This window comes from Megalopta genalis, chromosome 15 (assembly GCF_051020955.1).
Source record: "Megalopta genalis isolate 19385.01 chromosome 15, iyMegGena1_principal, whole genome shotgun sequence".
In the NCBI taxonomy this organism is placed as follows: domain Eukaryota; kingdom Metazoa; phylum Arthropoda; class Insecta; order Hymenoptera; family Halictidae; genus Megalopta; species Megalopta genalis.
In genome coordinates, this window is record NC_135027.1 from 6,652,885 (window position 1) to 6,674,125 (window position 21,241).

The following is a 21,241-nucleotide window of genomic DNA, read 5'->3' on the forward strand; positions in this document are numbered from 1 at the left end:
GCGTCGGGAGCACCCAAGAGAACCTGGTAAACTGGCGTAGCAGCTGGAGCGGATGGCAAGGAGCACCTTACTAGCTGACTCCCGGCGAATTTTGATAATCTATTTCTTTTTTTCAATGATAATCTTTTGTGGAGAGACCCGTTCCTGGTGGTACTGCTTACTGGGTAAGTGGAATTATCTGCAGAAGAAATTAAAAATATTAGTAAAATATTTTCGAGTTGCGGGAGAAAAAATGTTCAAAAAAATATTCCACAATGATATCCCAGCGAATTCTGCTAATCACCGCTATGATGTAGCGGTGATTCGCGCGGCCGTGCTCGTGGTTTCGTTTGCGCCCGCGTTCGCTGCTGATTGGCCGGTGGTGGTATCATCGTACTACGGTCCGATTGGTCGTCGCGCTGATGCGGTGTTTGTATTGTCGTCACCTTGATCGGTCGGCGCGGTGACGATGACGTAGTGACAGTTCGTCATACATAGAAATCGACCTTTTAAAGTATCGATATTTGAAGCGATTTAATTTTTAGTATATTTACTTCTAATTTGAATGTACGTCATTCGATGTCTAGCGTTCGGCATATCGGATATTCTACGAGTATTCTTAAAAAAGGGATGACTGAGAATTGTGGTATTCGAATTCAAATAGTGTCTCTGAAATATTCAAATTCTGTTTTCGAGTCTTGACGCAGGATGACTCGTAAAAATCAAACTAGCACAGGAACTGAGGTAGAAGTAGTCTATGGAGACAAATGGTGGGGAAAATGACCTGTCTACCGTTCTCCCACCGCGGCGATCTTTTTAAACTTGTCGAGCTATACATGTGCATAGGCTGATGATGGAGCAACATGGTACGGGATGGAAGCGCTTGAGTATCACAAAGATAACAAAGAAATTCGGGCTCTTGAGTAATCGCGATGTTCACCGTGAGTCATTTTAATAAATGGAACTAAATAATATTGAACCTCGGATGGATTTCGTAATGGGAGATCCGTCGTCGACTTTTCTCTCCGTCGATATCGGTGCAGGACAGCGACAACGGTGACTATTGCGTGCGACAAGCAAGTGGTGCCGCCATTAAGCTACGGCGAGGTATCCGAAGTTCGCACGAGGGGCTTTGACGTCAGTGGCCAAGAACGCTGATAATCTTGCGACGCAGATATCGCTACGCGGAATATCAAACGATATCTACGGTGGTTTACGGACGGAATTAATCAGATATATGAACGCATTTGGTGGTTTATGGTTTAACATACGACCTCGAGAATATTAGCGGGCCCACAATGGGCGGGGTCGTGGCTTGGGTCGAGTGAGAGACATGGAGCGACCTCAGTGTTCTCAGTGGTGAGCTGCACGGCCATCGCCGACCGTCGGTTTCGCCTAGAGCAACCAACGTCATTCTGCTATGACATCGCTCTGAAAACCCCAGATTATCCCAGTAAAAAGGTAGGAGGTTTTCCCACCGAAATTTGGATGCGCGCTATATATCTCTCACTCTTTTTCTCGCTCTCTTTCTTTGTCTCTCTCTCTCTCTCTCTCTCTCTCTCTCTCTCTCTCTCTCTCTGACTATCTCTCTCACTCGCTCTACCCTATCTACATTTCACCCTGACACGGTGTTGCGCTGTCCCCCAACACTTCCACCATCGCTTTCTACGTAGTACTTTCGAAAACGCAGTTTTTCTGCTGACTAAACTTGAAAATTTTTAGTCCTCCTTTATCTCCCCTTACTCGAAAGCTTCCTGCCTCCCCACCATACGTCTGTTTTCGTTTTCTTTTCTTCTACCTCTCTTTTTGTCTCCCACCCGTTCCACACTCATTTTGCCTACCCTTTTTCTTTGTCCCACTCGGTTCGCATACTCATTCTCCGCTTTCGTTATATACCACCTTCGATTTTTGATAAATGTCCTTCGTAAACAGTGGATGCACAGCGTGGCGATATGTTCCTTCCCTTCTTCCCTTCTTATACCATGCATACACGGGATGGTTTATTGGTACTGTTTGATTTGCACTGGTGCACCTGCGTTCTACCCTAGGGTTCTTTTTTTCGCTCTGATAACTGTCTCTCGCTGCCCTTTGTCCGTCGAGTACTTTATCCTCTATCACGCTCGCATCGAGATCGAAATCCGTGTATGACGGAAGCACATGTGTATGCGTAACACGGGTTTGTTTATATTCACTGTTTCATAATACGCTGGCGTCACTACTAATTTCATTGACCTAATGAAAAAGTAATACAAATAGGTTTGACAACGATGTTTCTGTGTGTTCTGTATATAGCTAACGAATTTTTCGACTTTTCGTTGTACAGTGTAAAAAAAAGACACGTTTAAAGCAAGCTTTATGATTTTAGTGACTTCGATATCGATTTCGTTGTGTTTCGTTGAGAAACAAATTAAGTAGGACGTTCCCTTTTGTTAGAAAGGACATCGGTGTTCGAGTTATTACGCATTAGATTTCACCGCTGCGTGAACAGTGTTTACAAATGGCATTAAAAGTTCGCACGCGTAATCCCGCAGGTACAAGTCGTAGGCGACAATCGCGATTTTCTTACCGCCCTATAAAGTCCGCACTCATAAATGCATAGAATTTTTCAAAAGTGGTTGGTAGTGGTGGCCTGCTCATGCATAAAAGTTGACAAACCCCCGTATAATGCTAATAGAAATCCTTTATCCGCAACTGTACTGTTTCATTCGCTATTGTACATAACAGATAACAACAGACCCGCTCTCAAATTATTAATAACGCCATTTTTGATCAAAGAAATGTTGAGAATTTTTTGTATACAATTTAACATTACCGAATGTTTTTATGCGATGTGAATAAGAGTTTTATGCGTCGTAGTCTCTCTTAAATATGAGCGAATACATATTTAGTGCGCGAAGTGTTCTACGAAGCCTCCATTTCTCACCCCCGACGGTGGTAGCATGAGTTTCTAAGCATCTGATAAAATAGGATCGATTGACGTTCATCGTCTTCAGCATACTTTCCGACCATTGTCATTGTTTCACCTTTCGATTGCTCGTTGCAATCGTCATCGTCTGTGCAATATTGTCTGATGCATTATCAGATAGAGTTGAGTCAATCATCGACACTCAACCGTGAGTCTTCAGGATGACAAAATAGGAGTTGCACAATATTTTTCTTTATCTCAATATTAAAGCAAAGTATGGAACGTACAGGATGAAACTCGAATAAATTTCAGCGCCATTATCTTAACATTAAATGTTGATTACTTTTCCAAGTGTCGCCAGAGACCTGAAACTGGGTCGGTATGCTAACTAATTTATAAAGTATATTGAACACGACAACTAACAACACAATACAGCATGTGCGTTTTCGGTGCAATGTTGGCGAGACATATTTTAATCAAGTTTATTTTATTTGCCACCACAGAGCTAGAAAATAGAGTTTGGTAACAATAAATAAGTGTACGCCCAATTGAATGGTATTTTAAGTAGATATTATTGGAATTTATACAAATACTGTCTTAATTAAATAATACGTCATTCGGATAGAATATGCCCAAGTAACGCTACGGTGTGATACTTGTAGAAAACCAAGAGTATATGTAGAAAACGAAGGTAATATCGAGAGAGTAACCAGCGGTGTTCGAAGGACTCGTTTCATATGCAATCTTCAAATCCACAATTTCCATCGTGAAAAAAATAAGGAAAAAAAAAGAATATCGAACGAGAAATAGAAAATAAAAGATAATCATCTCGGGTGTGCCTGATATCGATTGAAATTCAAACTAAATATTGTATTTCCTTTTTCGAACAGTGTTTCTTTGCAGATAATTATTCCGTGGTATTTCTTCCGACAAAATTCAAATTCTTCCTAGTGGTATCTAGAGTTCTCGGATCACCGTAGCTGGATCAATTTTGACCTGGTCTTCGGAAACCTTCATCAAACTTGGAACACATAGTCGTTATCTCGAGTAGGCGATTGTTTGTATTAGTTCTGATAAGGGATCGACGGACGTGAAAGAAGTACGCTCCGAAACGTACCCATAGAAACTGGTAGGGGTTTAAAGGGTCTCAGTCATCGTCGTCCGTGAAGTCGTACAGAAACGTCTGTCGTTCGTCGCTCAAAGGAGCGTTACATAATTGAAATAGGATCCGTCGATCGATAAAATGGGAATTTTTGGCCAGGATGTTTTTTTCGTGATTTCGGAGGACTGTGGGCGGACCCGCAGTATGGGAACCGCATCGACGATAACGCGGACGTCACGGCATTAGAACCACAACGTTCTCTCGGGTTCTCGTGTCAACACATTCCCGACGCCCACGACGAGTGACGCATGCGCTCTAACCGTCTTATCGCTCTTCCTTCTTCTTCCTCCTTCGGTCAACCCTCGATCCATCTCCTCTTCTCTGTCGCTGATTCACTTGCCTCGGTTCTCTCGCTCTCTTCTCTCTTCCTCTTCCTCTTCGCTCTCTGTGGGTGTCTCTTTCTCTCTGTCCCTCTCCCTCTTTTCCTCCCTGCCTCCCTCTCTTTCAACGTGCACACAAAGGCTCCCTTCTATTCCTTGGATACGCCCCTGGCTTTTGTACGAGCACCCTTCTCGCCAGCCAGGCCTCTGGAAATGTCTAATTCTCGCGGAGGGTGCATAGACAATGCGGATCGTTAAAACAATTTCGGACTTTACAGAATTCCTCCTCTTGCCTCGTAATAAGCGCGCATCGAAAAGTTGCAAAATTACGCCCACTCGCCCCGATACACCTATGTACATCCTTCCTTTTTTCTCTCTCTTCTTTCCCTTTTCACAGCTCGTGCTCCCCCCCCCTTCGTCGTGGATCCACGAATCGGTACGGCCCTGCTGGCAAACCTAATCGTTCTTCCTCCCCTCCATTGCTGAGAGCGTAGTCGAGTCCCCTCCTTTTCCGCTCCCGCTACACACACCAATTTTCCAATTGATAAGGGTGCACAGTTGATACAGAGACTAACCCTATCCTTCCATCCTCTCTTTCGCTGTTACTCCCGCCTTTGTCCAGTCCCCTCTTTTACCGTGAAGTTAACATTGATAATATCGGTTTGTTTTTCGAAAGCACGCTGCGGAAGAGAGAGCAAGAGGGAAAAAGGAGAGAGAGAGAAAGAGAGAGCCAAGCCTCACGCCGAGGCGACTCGTAGTTTCGAATGGAAACGTTCTCCCGAGGAGAGCGTGAGAACTTCTCTCTCTCTGTAGAGATATTTACGAAGCAGCTTTTCATTTCTTTCTTTCTCTTTCTCTCTCTCTCTCTCTCTCTCTTTTTCTCTCTTATTCCCTCGATCTCTTACTTTCTCTCTTTCTCTCACACACTCTCTCCTTCTTCTAGGGTCGTTTCTTTTTTCCCTCGTGTTCGTCGATATCGGGAAACCGAGAGAAAAGTTCTTATTCGAAGCTCGGTATCGAGCGGAGATCTGGGTAAACGCAGAAGGGGAAACTTGTTCCTAGCGAGCAGCCGAGCTGTACGTTACGTAAAATTAACAATCATGTTCCGAAACTCACTTTCCCGTCTGGGATTTCGGGAGAGGGAAGCGGATGGCATGAGAACACTGTGAGTCGACGCTGGGACGCTCCGAGAAACGATACCCCAGGCCACGCAATGCCTGTCCTTTGACTCACGAGGGAAGTCTTTGGGATGAGCTGTTTCTCCTCTTATTTTTTAAATTGAACTCGACGCTGCACGCCCGATGAATATAAAGATATACCAGAATATTAACCGTTAATGTTTCATTATTTTCACCCCTTTGACTCCTTCAGCCATTTGCGAGTTGTATGTTTTTTTATGAGTTAGACGAGACACTCGAGTTTACTAGATTTTATTTTAGAATCAGTTTTACAAAATGTTTCAGGAATGACTACTCTTTCGGGAGGTCGTTGCACTCATTTTGATACTGTGTAGCACTGTTGAGTATATTATCTACTGTATTTTTCGTATACGTTTCAATGGAATTGTCTCATAAAAAAACGTATCAACCAGTAATACACTCTTTCATTTAATATAGTGTTTATAAGAAAATAAAAACCTTGCGCTATCTCAGTAGATACTCCTACTTTTCTTTACACCGTTCCGTCCACGGGAATAGGAAAGTTACTTCGAATTTAAATTATCTGACTAGCATATTAACAAGTTCGCCGCCATTTTGTCTGAGAACCGCTGTAGACCACCGTAGATTCCTAGCATTACATTTGATACGATGCATCTGTCTTGTTAACTAATCATGAAGAGAGAGAGAAATAAATAGTTGATACATGCTGAACGTTTCCAATCCAGTCCAAATTTGTTATACACCTATTTCATGAACATCTCTTCCATCCCATGTCAATCAACGAATGCGAAATACATTTATAACTACTGTAATTAAACAAACTTCGTCTGTTGTCCACTTGCATATAACACTAATACCCGACCTAAATAAATGAAACAGCCTATACCAGCTACCAACAACAACCGCGTTCAGGAAAAGAGTTAGCATCTACTGATAGGTGTAGCCAGTGGAAACGGAGTTCGCGAATGATCGAGCAAGTCCACACGAGGAAGGAGACAGAAACCCTCGTCTCTTATAAAACACTTATGTAGAATAAGTTGAGCTTTGACTCGATGCATGACGCGTGTGACAGCTGCGCGCCGCAGCGTTGCCACGCGTCAACTTTGGCTTAACCAAACCAGCCAACTACACTGTCCGAGCGTGTGCATTCTGATTATCTTACGTTCGCGTATTGTCACAACACGGACGTCACACCGCCGACACGAATTCGCCTTAAACATGCCACCCCCCTTCCGCCCGATAAAATGCGACGCAACTTCGCCGATACGCGGTGTGATCGGAGTTAACAATGCTCGAGGATCCGCGCGATCTTCGTCCGTCCCTTTATAAACCCGAACGGAACTCCGTCGTGAACAGCAGAACCATCATGGTACCTCCCCTGCGTCGTGTTTCGAAGGTTCTTCTCGTCCATGTGTGTCCATGCGCCACGATCTGAAACCCCGGTGTTATTATTAGTTAATAAGTTCGTTAACTTTCCGACGACGAGACGCACATGCGTCTGCATTAGCTACGAAGGCAACGCGACGGCAATTGTAAATATTATTACGGTGAGGATAATGACCGTGTAATTTGGTATCATCGAGGAACCGGGCGTCGTGACGAATCCTCATTTTTTCGGTTCCTGTCGAGGGTCCCGATCCCATAAGCATTCTTTGTCCCTCGAAACAGCGTGAAGATGGTTTTTGTGCTTCCATTTGTGGGATGGTTAGTACCCGACGATGTTAACTGAATTGTCCTCGACGGCGTTCGAAGGGAAAACCGTGTAAACTGAGAACCATGGAGCATTGCTGGTGTTGGTCCGCACCCTAATATAGCATCACCTCTTAAATAAGACAACGTGAGAAATAATAACAAAGGTTTTGTACTATGACAACACACTATTGCCGATTTCACAAAAGTAGACGGGTCTGAAAGCTTACCCCGATACTTTCATAACACCCGGTACAGGGCGAGTGACCGTTTGTGCTTCACGAGGGTATCCAGCCTTGTGGAAAATGCTTCGTTCCACGTCGAAGTACCAGAACTTTGGCGTGTTTACTTACTCGCTCAGGGCTGTGCCAGCGGGGACCCAGTATGATCTTCAAGAACTGCGTGGGTACGGCCTTTCCCTGGTCTCGAAAGGAGGGGGACCGGATTCTCTCGCCCTCTCTCTCTCTCTCTCTCTCTCTCTCTCTCTCTCTCTCTCGTATCTCACTCGCAGTTTCTCATTCTTTCTCGTTGGTACGCTCGCTCAGTAGGTCCTACCTTTTTTTATTCGAAGATCCCTTCATGCTCGCGGCTTTAGCAACAGCACTCCCTCGCTTTAGGGTCGCCCCTATCTTCCTTCCTCTCGGCTACCCTTCACGATATTAAACCCTGTAGGACCCAGGGATGTATCAGATCCGTGCAAACGAAATGTTTTTCCTTGTCGTTGATCGATCGCCAATGCCTTCTTATCGACTAGCTAAAATGAGAAATCCTGTATTGTAGGAGCTCCTGCTCTAGATGTTCGAGTAAGTGAACCGTATTTCAAATGGAGATCATGCGAATTATCAGTGAGTATTATACCGTCTCACGTTGTGCCTATCTCTGAACCAAAATGTTTTACATTATTACCATCAATGGTCAATAGGTTGCCTTTATTGTATAGACAGAAAAACTTTGGTGATCTGACCGTGTTTTACGTTGTGAAAGGAACTAAGAAACGTCGTTGAAAAATATGGAATAGTTTCTTATTTCATATTGACTGCAGCTTGTCATTATTTGTTCGATCGTGCAAACGTTAATATACGATTTTTAAAGCGCCGATTTATCATCCAATGAATGTCAGGTCAGGATGGATCAGTGTTCGTCGCTTCCGTTCGTCGGCCATTACTCGTCGCAGCTGTGAAAAAGGGATTGATAAGATTTAACGTTATTCCACACTTCTTTTTGTTTTATTACGTTTTACTATCTCTGTTTACGGACACAGAGGATTGTAATATTAAACACAGATACAGATATCGTTCGATTTACTATCTGTGAAGGTTATAGGATCGTTTGGAGTGCTTTGAGATTAAGTTGTAAAGCAACATTTTGTTTTTATTACAAACGACACGGAATCGCGTAGCCTTTGCACGTGAAATTAAGGTTTTCCCGTCACGGAATGATTAAAAACCACTCAAAGCCGACGAAGATATTGAAAAACTGTATCGCGGTTACGAAACGATCGTGCCGTTCCATCGAGTATCCGCGGTGCCCACTTTTCTCCCGGTAAGAATCATCATTTTTAATCGAGGGAACCGGCGAGCAAGATGTTTTGAATTATCAATTTCATACCACCTAACCTATATGCGCTACAACATAATAATAGTATCGATTCGAGTTCGATGTAAAAGTATAGTCGATGTATTACTACATAGACAACTTCTTGCTAAACACTTGCATTCTTTCTTGTGCAAGTTCAGTTGAGTTATTCAGAAAGTCTTCGCGAAGTAAGATACGCTACAAAATCAATCAAAGTTGTACTATAACTGAAATTTATTTAAAGAATTCCGTACGATGTGCCTATAGTTCGATCCAGAAATGTGTGTCAGTTTTCGCATCAACAAACTCCGATACAGGCGATCGCATGCATACTAAATGCTTTTCGGCACCCTGAATAGTTGAGCCTCGCTCGGGTATTCTTTATCCGGAACTTTTTAGCTAAATAATAAATTTACACATATCCGGTCGACAGTATACTTATCGACCTATCCGTAGGATAGGCGGCGCGGGCACCCGAGTCCCCGAGTACGTCCCTGTACCAAGCCCCCCACCGCAGCGGCCACTTCACTCCCCACCACGGGGCCACCTCCCCTTCCAGTCTAGCGAGCCGCGTTTCGTCTCAGTCTGTCGCGCGCCGCCAACGTGTGAGGTTGTGTCTTTTGGGTGTTACTGCGCACGCGGTGGTGGTTGTTTCACGTACGCTCTCGGGCGCACGCGTGTCTCGTGGTGTGTGTGCTTGTGTGCGCGTGCGTGCGTACATGCGTGTGTGCCTTCAACGGTGTCCACAGTGTGTACGTGCGTCTGATACTATCATCCTGGCCTCCGCTTTCGACCGTTCGCACACAGACACGGTGTGACATCGAGGCATGACAGCGACGCGGGAGTGTTACCCCATACGGTAGGAAAAACTCGGTTCTGGTCGTGCGTGACTTCCGAAACGTTTCTCGTACCAAGAAATTGATCTCCAAACGTATTACCGTGTGTTTCGAACTCGTGTTTTCGGTGCAAGGGATACACTTGGCCACGAATGTTTTGTCCAAATCGATACGCCCTCCGGCGGGCATTTCGTATCTCGCGGAATGTACACCGGAAACGCTTGTCTTCGCCGTACGCATATACACAAGCCCGAAACCGTCTAAACAATAAACAGAGTGTGTATGCGTTAGGATCTGATAGGGTGTGTAGTACGCATTCTCCTTTTCTATGGTTATCTCACCGATCGTTTCGCTCTCGGCTCTCCGTGTTTCGCTAGCCTCAATGCTTCCACCGACTCATGCTCGTCACGCGTTCAGAGCTCACGAACAAACAGCCGTTTCTCGCTAGGGAAAACCGTGTGCCGAGGCCTCTATCGATAACTCGAACGATACGTCGAGCGCCAGCGATTCGGAGTATTTTTCCCCGTTGACGTGTGTGTCCGCCAGCGAATGTCTCCTCGTCGTTTCACCGAGGCCTTGGTGTGCCTAACGTTGCGATAAAAACGGTACGGAGAGCCATCGATTCGAAAGAAACGTCGTGTGTGTAAAGTCGACGTCACTCCAACGACAGCACGTCCGTTGATTTTTCTCTTGCGAACGGGAATCGTCGTTGCTTCAGGCCTGGCGTTACCTCGCTCGGAGTAGTGCCTCCGATACACCCAGTTATTTAAATTCGATTTATCGAACTATTCGGCCAGTCGGAATCGAGTGTCTCTCTGTTCGAGTGTTCGGACAACGGTATTTTTTTTGAACGTAACCGCCTCCTTTAGTACCGACGATCGGCGTGGATAACACTAGTGGACTTGGGCTGAGGAAAATTTCGAACGGTCGCGTGAGAAATCTCGAAGAACGATTTATTATTCTGTCAGATATCGCGGCTTAAGTTTCAGTGATTAGGTACGTAGATACAACTACTTTCTTAGCATGCTTTCGATATAATTCGTGCAAGCACTGGTCTGCGCAATTTCAGGGTAGAAACCATAATAGGATTGCACAATTCGAATTCGTGATTTCAATTCGATTTAGAAGGAAACTTTGGTTATGTCGTTGTCATGTTTTATGACGAGCGTCTTACTCCGAAACTGTACTTAAATTACAGTCAATAAAATAAGAGAAATGTATAAATAAGCGACCAGATATACCGGTGTGCCGTAGGGTAGACAGTCCTGTTATAGAGTCGCTGGACGTGTTACTTGTTAGTCCTATTGCTAACGATAAGCGAAGTAAGAAATCGTGATTATGCGTGCACCCGCGTGACATAAGCTAAAGAGGTTATGTGTAGATTTTACTGGGCGTTTTTAGAGCTGCTTCCTGAAACGGTCGAAGATCATTTTTTTCTTTCTGCAACGGAGAAACATACACGGTGTCGCTAATTAATTCTGCGTAGAAAAATATTGCGACTATTGTACGGAAGAATAATGTAGTCAAATATCTCGATATTACATCGAAGTTCTGCGAGTTCACAGAATTTAAATTTCCTTCGTTCAGACTTACGTCACTGGACATTTTCATTTTATTCTTGATATATTAATTTATAACTTAGACGGTATGAGACAAAGTTGTGCAACTAGGTAGAAAAGATTGCAGACAAATGAAGTAGGAATAGGAGAGACTATTTTTACAAATGCATTAAATGAATAAATTTTAGATGGGATAAGGCAAAGTAGAGCAATCGAGCTAGAGGATGTTAGAATTGGGCAAAAAGTAATCTGATTAACGACTATAACTCGTTAGTTACTATTAATTACGATAAATTAGTGATAATAACTAACGGATTATAATCGTTAATTATCAGTCAGATTACATTTTGCTCAATTCTGGAGGATACAACCTAAAGACAAATGCATCAAACTAGGCTTTTAGGTACACGAACCGAATAAATTCCAAACAATTAAATAGGTTTGAAATATTGGAGGGGGGATTGGATGGCAAGAAATCGGTAAGAATTTGATAGAATTCTAATATCCGGTAGAGCCTATTCGAGGAGGGGCGCAAGGTGTGCATACAACGTGTCCCACTGTCTGTCTCTCCTTCTTTTTTCTTCGTGTCCGTTTTCCTTCCGCTGTTTCTCTATCCGTGCTTTGTCAGATAGTTCTTACTGACGATCCAGGGTTCGCCCATCCGGCTATCCACTGAGAGAAATGCGATACTGTCGTGATAAACAATGTGCTCCTCCTTCTTCCTGCTCTGTACCGCGCGTCGCCACGTTCGGGAACAGAATTTTTCAACCCTCTATTTCATTGTTCTCCTATAGAACGGGGATCAGAAGATTTCATGGCTGCTCCTCTTACCCCTGGGGATCTCGCTCTGGTATCGATTTATCGTAAAGTTTCGAGTTTGGATAGAAGGGGTTGGCGAGAGAGAGAAAGACTCGGCCAACGTAACGATTTTTAATTCCGTTTACCCTCGGACTAATTCGAATTATTTGTGACGAACGAGCGTTCACTTTTGTAGCATAGGCTGTTGCTACTTCACTTTTCGGCTCTTTCAATTAATTATCGGCATTTATCGCATTACAAACGTTAAACCGGAGCCTCGCGAAAAAGCATAAACAATTTGTGCGATCAAATTGGAGTCCGTTGGTCGAGGGTTAAATAGAGACGCTTGAATATTTTAGAGGGGGAGGGGCGATATTGAAGTTCCGATATGTTAATTGAGTTACTCGGAATACTATGATATTAATTAAGCCAACGAATATATTATATCGTCGAAATAGTTCAAATCATTCGGCTGTGTAAACGATGTAACTATCTGAACGATCTGTGCTCAGGAATATCTCGATGTCTATACAAAATACATATTTCAACAGCAAAATATGTGTTACGATTCTGTACATAATGGGTTAGAGTACCACTATTAATATTCTTTTCAAGCAGCTAGATAGTCCCCTGTTACACGAAACCGTTACACGAGCAAGAAAAACTGCTAGGGAGCACCCACATAATTTATTTACTCGTCTCCACTTGCAAGTAGAAAACCCTTTAACATACAATACGTTTACATTAACGTTCATGGCTAGCCGCGACAATGGGCGGCCGATTACGTAGCGTATATAAATGCTTCCCCATTGAAAAAAGCGTCCAAATTAAGAACACCGCAGTTATTTCTCACGCTGAACTACGGCATGTATCGAGAACCTGCATCTATCCACCATTCCCCGTGATAATACGGTATCTCCCATTAGAGCCAGTATAGAAATTATCATCGACAGAAGTATGGTCAATATTTCGTTGCATCGCGGAGCTGCTTGAGCACCTGTATCTGCATCCAGTCGTTCTTTCTGCAGAACGCAATCGGAATCGAAAGCGTCCTCGAGGATTCGCGTTCTCCTTTCGAAACTAGGCATCAATAGTAGCCGAACATCGACCTTCTGTCGGTAAACGATTGTTCACTTTCAGCCGTTGAAATTTCTTTCACATTTCTGCTGAAAAAACTGCTTCGAGACCTCTATCTCGAGGGGTTTAAAAATCTGGAATTACTCGAAACCCCTAGTTTAGGAGGTTCAAGAGCTAAACTTGCTAGAATCGCCTAGTTTCGGGGTTTACTTAAAATAAATTACGCTGTGAAGCAATTATCATCAATATCGATACTTCTAGATATTCGCCCGCTTCTTTCATTCAACATTAGATACAAGGCAGTGAAAACTGTTGAACGTAAAATAGTTGTTAGAAGGGTAGACGAGAGTCCGAATACTTAGAAAGAGTTTAGTAAACGGTCGTAATCGAAATTGAACCGTTACCACGGGCCAAGTAGTGCCTCGGGGTGCTGTCCCAAGCTGAAACATGCAAGCTGTCGAGATCTCGGCGAAGGTATCGAGCGGAATCACCGGGGTTTACAATTTTAATGCCGAGCAGCAACCGGTCAGCCATCTTGAGAACATCCTCTACGGCGAAGCGAGTTGCGGTGTCGAGAACGGCTTGTTGCGAGGGACGGGCAGGTGGTAGCCAAAGAAAGGCGGCAGGTCCACCTGGGTTTTTCAGGAAGTGGACATCGCCCATCCAGAGAACGGTATATGCCTCTGCTGTTCGCCCGTATCCATAGTTGGGATGTGTCTGAGTCTCCGTTGCTCAGCTAATGCTTACTATACGACCTAGCCTAGAGCTAGCTACCTTTTCCTCTATTGCTCCGTCGTGTCTCTTCCGAAGCCGACGGGTTCTCCTTGAACACGGTCGTTGCTCGACGGTTTCGGGGGACGATCCATACTGTCCGGGCTTATTTTCGTTTTACAAGCGGCTCATCCGTGAAAGTGGACGCGGTCTCGTACCACAGGTTTCGTATACCATACCATCGTTCGAGACCAATGGAAACGCGTTTCGTCGGATCGAAATACGTATACCGTTCGAGGAATAAATAGGCCGCATTAGACTGGACTTGGGGACCGATAAGCCAGGTATCACGATTTATGCCTTTATTGATATCGAACGGGAATTAGAATAAATAGAAATATTCGCGAGACGAGACACGGATAGGACGGTAAGGACCAATAAATCCTTACTGGTCGGACCGTAAGCTGGCCCGCTAGGCGAGGCAAGATATTTTTCACCGCTGCTATCTCCATTTGCCATTCAACGATTAATATCTATCTATTTTTAATGCCGCGGTATTTGTCGTTTCTTCTTGGATAGTAACAATATCTTGGTGATCGTGATGAATTACTAGACAGAAGTATTTTGGCATGGTTTTGAACTTCGACCGATCTTTCGTAGTGTTATTTCAAGTTGAACATATTACGTTCAAATTTCATATTATGTTTCTTTTAAAATATGGCACACTGAAATATTAGCGCAGAGAATTCACTTTTAATCTTTTGCATTCGAACAACGCTACTAAAATTGCTGTATCATTTTTCAAAAGATCGTAGAAAATTGAAATACTTCAGATCAGAAGACACGTCTATGGTGTTTCAAATTGTCGTTATTCCAAGTACCATAATTTCTCCCGGAAATGCCAATTTTCGGGTTGCTGTAAATTTCCCTTTGCTAATTCTACGCCTATGTAATTTATTGCTACGTCGATGTTAAGGGTCAGCGGAGTCGCTCAAGCGTGTGATGCAGGTGACGTGAATTCCCGGAAGGCAATACAAAATGGTGTATTTGGGTGTGAGGCAGGTAAGAAAAATCACGGAGCTACAAGATACAGTAAATTAGTCCTAATTAATGTTCAGATTGTACACAAAAATGGACAATTTGGAAAGGGGAGATACTATTTCCCAAATTGTCCATTTTTGTGCACCATATGAGCGTAAATTAGGGAGAGTTTACTATACGTGGTAGGGTACTAGATTAAATTGCCTTCGAAATGAAATTAGAAATAAGGCTGCAGCCTTTCTTTTGCCGACTGTCTCGAGTTTCTATAAAAACGAGCCGCGATGCTCGAAGAATCGCGACTTAGTATTCTCAGATCTGCCGGTTTCAATTCCAATCTCCCAACATTTCTGGGAAAAATTACTGTAGTAGGAAATTCAAAAATAGTATTTTAGTCACTGTCTACTATACTAGTTCTTTTATCATCTAAAATGAAAATTGATGTCGTTTAGTCCAGTTTTAAAAAGGTTGTACCGTTTCAAAATGTGTTTGACTCAGTTTTGCTCCTCGCTGTAATATCTTTTCCGAATTTCGGAGTGTACACGAGATTTTGGGATTCACGTGTGCAAAATCGTGGCCGCGGTTATCGTCGGTACAGGAACGTCAGATCCCGGTGCGAGATCGTCTTTTGTCGAAGCGTCACGCTCGAAAATAAGTAGGCGTATTTCCATTGCAAAGGGAACAAACCGTAGGTACGTGACGCTCTCCGCGAAGTTCACTGTCGGCTCAGCATCTCTCTTTATGCAGGCTCGTCAAGGCTCTGCGTCACTACGCGCTCTGTTCTGTTCTGTTCTGTTCTGTTCCGATGCTGTGCAATTTATTTATACCGGTGCTGGTGTCTCGCGAGCGGGCGCGCACAAAAGTTTGCACGGTATTACGTTAATCCGCGAATTTCTCTCTGTGGACAGCGGTTGCTCAACTTCAGTTCTTTCTTTGATGATTCCTACGGAATTTCGTATTCTAGCCGCTCTTCGATAGACTTGTACAGCGAAACGATCGATCTAGACCGCGCATTTTATGCGCACTCTGGAAAATTTGGAAATCTGGAACGGTAACAATTTCGGAAAGATTTAATCGAATTAATGTCGCATTCGCATGTATTAAAATCAACGAAAGTTTCGATTGTTGGTAGAAAACTCTGCAGGCTAATTTATACTTTTATTATATAAAAAATCATGCTTTAGTAGGTCATTATATTTATTATGCTCGCGATAGAACTATCTTCTACTAGTTCAATGTAAACAGGAGTAAAGCACTTTATAAGACGTTAAAAATTGTAAGATTAGGCACGTGTAAACCAGGATTGTAGAAATGATGTAGAACTAATTTATTCAACTTGAAATTTGTGCTTCTTAAAAAAATAGCGGAATAGAAGTACAACAGCGTATTCGAATAATTCTCCAATTAAAGTATCAGATATATTTTGTTTGAATTGCAGTAAAAATGTTTGAGTGTACCAAAAAAGGACGTTTTGAAAAAATAATAATGGAGTAAAAATATTGCAATTCTACAGTAATGTTTAGTGTAATCCAAGTTGTGGAATATTGTGACGATTAGAACTCACCAGAACGAACACTGTCGTTGGTGCAAAATTTGGTTCCATTTGGAGTACTCGCGAGCAAATTAGTATCGAGCATATTCTATCGCGAGGAGGCGAGTGACGAAGTGCTCGGGCAAAGATCGAGCACGCAGCAGTTCTATCGGTGCATGCCGAGTCGAAGTTGATCGTCACGTAGGTTAATCTATCCGCAAGAAACGTCCGCATCATCGCTTCTGAGCAGCGATACGATACCCAGAGACATTCGTCAATAACGCGATAAACAGACGCAATGGAACGAGCTATCGAGCTTCGCGTTCGATTGCCAGCCAAGCCCGGTCTTTTCTGATCAGTCGGACATTACTAAAAGCGAGCGCACTCTGCGAGAACTCGATACCATGCTCGGTTATACAATGCAGGCGACACGATTTTTACATTAAAAGTGAAACCTCGCTGCACGATATGTATTTTTAAATGTTTTGCCGGGCGATATTTTACCGTGAAAAATCTGTATCCTCTGGATATACTATTCAATTGTATCATTTTTACGCTGGCTCGTCATTTGAAGCCGCACAAACGTGGTTTTAATCATTGGAATATTTTAAAAATGCATCGTTGTTTCTGCTTCTGTATCTAAGATATACCGAATTCAAAATTTATCACTGTTATGAAACTCCAATCGTCTTGAAAGCGATAAGAGTTTATTAATAAATTTATTTTCCTTTCACCGACGTACCGTGCGTTACGTTAAATCCTACGATAGAAGCGGCAGTAGCTATAATAGCCTCGTACAACAGACAGTACATAATAATATTAATTGTATGTAGATCTTTATGTGTGTGTGCGTGTGTCTGAAGTTTCCTCTAGAATATCTACTGTAGGAAAATTAAACTGAAACTTTTCTAAATTCTTTCTTCGTTAATTCGCATATAAAAATCTGCAGCTTAATAAAATCATTAGACTGCGTGTATTATATATTTATGACGAAAATGTGGAGACCAGATATGAAATATTAAAAATATTCAAAGAATTTCAAAATACTGTTACATTATATATTAACTATATTAATAATGATATAATAATTATGCATTAATAATATGTATATATGCTTGTCGGGGGTTTCGCGTCTGATGTGCTCGTGAAATGAGTCTGAATTCTTGAGTAGTACACGTATACTTTATTTTCGCTATACAGAGTCTTCACTCGTCTAAGTCGCCAGCAAGAGTAAAAGTAAGAGTGGCTACATGTTATTTTTCTCTCGCTCATATACCGGGCTGTTCGTTAGAAATTTTTCCTAATTTGTCGGAGCTGAGTGGTGTGCTGACCAATCGGGTAGCTTCCTTTTTTTATGCTTTTTGCGTGACTGCAATTTTGTTAGCGCTGTAACGGAATTTCCTCCGGGTCTGCTCGACCCGTGTTGCGACCGGACGGGGATCGATTGCGGGTCAGCCGTGGGCCCTTGAGAACGAAAGATACTAGACAATAGGAAACTTTCTCGTTAATACGCGTTGGGTCGGTTTTCTCAAAAATAGCTTTCGCTGTTTATTAGTATCATAATTCATTGGGAATTTGTACGGCCATTGGCCATGGTACCCTGTGCCGATGGTCGTTACGCGCTCATAAATTAACTGATCGGAAGAGAAGCATCAAATCGCCGTGACAATGTCATGTGAACCTGGACAGGGGCCCGATGACCTCCGTCGTTGGAACGGGGGGTAAAGGTGGCCGAAGTCGCGCCTAGCCTGGGAATCACAAGTAGTCGCGCCTAGCCTGGGAATCGCAAGTAGTCGAACAGGCCGAAAGGCTCGGCGTGCCTCGTGGAAAGCGGCGAGAAAGTCCGTGGTCGGATTTATGAATAGCTCCGCTACCAAGCACCCGCGACAGGCCAGACCAAGGTGTGCGCACCGCGTCAGGTGAAAAGGAAACTTTTCGTCGAAACCTTTGCCGCACCTCGGCGTATCTGACCGTGACTCCTGTTCCACCTTCCTGCACCGCAGACGGAAAATTATTTTCCTTTGCGAGCGAGACCTCTGAAATTTTCATTATCGATTTTGGAGAACCGAGCAGTACCTAGTATTCAATTTTATATGGTAATAAAAAAATCGCAATATTTTTGCGATATTTTGGAGAACTTCGTATTACCTGTATTCAGTTCTTTTATATGATATTTTATATTTAAAAATTTCTTGGGGGAAAGAGAAGATTAATGTTTATTATTTGTCTACATTTATTTGAATACTTAATTCTTAACCCCTAAACAAATCGTCATTGATATAGTACGTTAATGTAATTTTTTGAAAATTCATGTTATTCTCTATTAACTTATCGAGTTTGCAACGTTTCAACGTAAAATTTTCATTTGCTAATTTGGAAATATGCATTATTTACTGAATCAATAACTGGCGTTAATTGGCAGTCCGGTTACGTATTAAATATATATATATTTAATACGTAATATAATATATAATATAATTATATATATATATAATTATAAGTTTTGGGTTATATTTGTCTAATATATATTTATTTAATAATAAATATATATTAGACAAATATAACCCAAAACTTATAACATAAACATCTTTAGGTCATTAACCATCTACTAATTGTAAAATTATAACTAAACATTTATTTACGTATAAGTAACGTATAATTAATAAGTTTCGAACTGTATAAGTAACTGTTCTATTATAGACGAGGTTTTAATGTATACTGGAGTCGTTGGTGGCTTGACACAGCATTGCAATTTTAATGCAACATGGACATTTCCTGTGTCGGTCACAAGATACAGGAGCTACCCAGGAAGTTCGAATAATTTTGATAGGTAAAACATGATGTAACACTTTCAACTTCTACCTAATTTATTTTATCGGTTACAAAATGTCTGAATAGTTTTCTCCGTTAATAACGTGTAATAACGTTAAACGGCGAAATATTATTATTAATATATACGAGTTCGCATAAAAATGGATGAACAATTAATAAGAAAAATTGAGGAAAGAATTTTATTTTCTAAATATTGTTTGAACAGATAACTTTCTTGGAACTTTTTTCAAGCGATTAAAATCGAACAGAATTCGTTGTTCTACGCCCTCTAATTCTCGAGATATCTAAAAACGATATGGTTTTTACCCTCGATTTTGGGGGAAAAACTATTTTTGTTCACCGCCTAGATATGGACCACTGGAGATATAAAAAAAAAAATACGTGTGAAATATTTTTCAACAGACTATATTATAACTAAAATCTCATTAAAATGAGCGTGTTACACTTGGGAACGTTCCCTTCTCGGATCAATACAGAAGCATGAGCCAATGCATCTGGCCTATCGCTGCAATTTTTATCGAGAGTTTAGCTTAGAGGAGGTAGAGTCTCGCGTTCTTAGCACGCCGTAGATGAATTTATGTGGCAATGGTCTCGGATCTGAGGTACCTGGCAACGATTATTGTGTCGCGTTCAAACCCACGGACAGAAGAGGCTCGAGCCTCCCACTCCCTTGGGGGCTGCCCACAATATCCATCATTATACTGGGAAGGGAAACGTCGGGGATGTTCCTCTCTCTGTAATTCGCTGCTGCGGTATGCGGGCACGATGACGCATACGGGCCTCTCTCCTTCTCTCTCTCTCTCTCTCTCTCTCTCTCTCCTCTCTCTCTCTCTCCCCTTCTCTTCACAATCTTCGTCTCCCCCCCCCCCCCCCTCTCTCTCTTCTCTCTTTTTATTTCTCTTTTCTCTGGTCTCTCCCCAGTCAAGTCCTCCGCATCGGTCTGAAGAAAAACCTCGTGGTGGGGAGGAGAAAAACGACTCGTAAAAGTCTCGTGGTACCCTTAAGGTGGGTCGAGCCGGTGGAAATTTGTAGTTCTTTGTGGTGTGCATGCGGGTGCACCGGCGACGCATCCAGTTTATGGATGGATCGCGGACGAGAAGGAGGAGGAGGAGGGAGGGGGCGGCTGGAAATTTTCGAGGGGCTTAGCGAAGTTAGATTGATGAAGGTTTGTTAACTGGTTTTATGGGGGAATTACGTCTGCCGCATCGTGCGGGTCACTCGTAGACAGCCAGGGGTTTTTATTCGGAACACCGCCGGCAGGAAATAAAAGTTCGGAATGATCACACAAATGAAAATAACGAACGAATCCGTCGGCACCGAAGAGTAGTGAATTAAACCTGCGAGTAATATTTCAGCGGAAAATTGTTTTCGCATCGAGTTATCTTACTTCGGTGCGTATAGTGTATGTATTTTCAAGGATTTCCCGACATTTTCAAAGAAAGTAGGATCGATAATGGAGCAGCCTCCCTTCGCCTTTCGTCTTCTTTCTGTCCTTATCATTTATTTATTCATCTATTCACGGGAACAAAGCTTTCGTACAAGAAGAAGGCGCTATTTAAAGAAAAACGAAATAGAAATGATACACAGGGAAATATTAGGTCAATTAATTAGGCATAGATTTTATAGTAAAATTATAGGTCATACTTAATGACCTAATATTATTGGTTATAAAGGTTGGGAAAAATAATTATTCTATAGTATGCTGCTGCGATAGTTTTAGACTTCGTTGGGATTGTTCCATTACAGTGGTGTGAGTAATTATAGACTCAGAGTAACTGTTACATTTTTAGTATTATGAGAAATTAGTACCACAAGGTCTTTAAGATGATTAAGCGTGGTTAGTAAAATTCGATTTAGAGTATAATTATCAGCTAGATTATTTTTCTTATTAATAAATCTAACAATATCACACTTATCTTGATTGTGAAACGATTTATTTAACCAGCACCATTCCTGAAGTCTGTCAAGGTCGTGAATTAGTTAGGTACTTTGTTGAATAGACATGCATTGATAAGTCTTAAGATCATCGGCATATAATAAAAATTGATTGCTGTTGGAATACTTTAGAG

General features: G+C 42.4%; 1 protein-coding gene and 1 long non-coding RNA gene across 7 annotated transcripts in view; one reads left to right on the forward strand and one right to left on the reverse strand.

Annotated features, from left to right (window-relative positions):
* Positions 1-633: 633 nt before the first annotated feature.
* Positions 634-21,241, forward strand: part of mura (ring finger protein murashka) — a 62,857-nt gene continuing 42,249 nt past the window's right edge. For 2 of the 4 annotated variants that reach the window (XM_033468925.2, XM_076526413.1), the window contains exon 1: positions 9,511-9,649. Coding sequence is in view for 1 of the 4 variants with exons in the window: in XM_033468927.2 (XP_033324818.1) it covers positions 9,618-9,649 (32 nt within the window). In the remaining 3 variants the exon portion in view is untranslated. Of the gene's footprint in view, positions 1,441-9,509; positions 9,650-21,241 lie in introns of those variants that run through there. The other 2 variants (XM_033468924.2, XM_033468927.2) reach the window with 2 other exon arrangements.
* LOC117219632 (uncharacterized) lies at positions 5,781-10,741 on the reverse strand. Of its 3 annotated transcripts, none has more exons than XR_013034835.1 (4): positions 9,968-10,741; positions 8,074-9,886; positions 7,088-7,969; positions 5,781-6,957 (listed from the first exon to the last, which is right to left on the reverse strand). It is a non-coding gene; the product is annotated as an uncharacterized LOC117219632 (long non-coding RNA). The 3 variants fall into 3 exon arrangements; XR_004490073.2 differs by having other exon boundaries at positions 7,088-7,348; positions 7,446-9,886; positions 9,968-10,739; XR_013034834.1 differs by having other exon boundaries at positions 7,088-9,886; positions 9,968-10,740.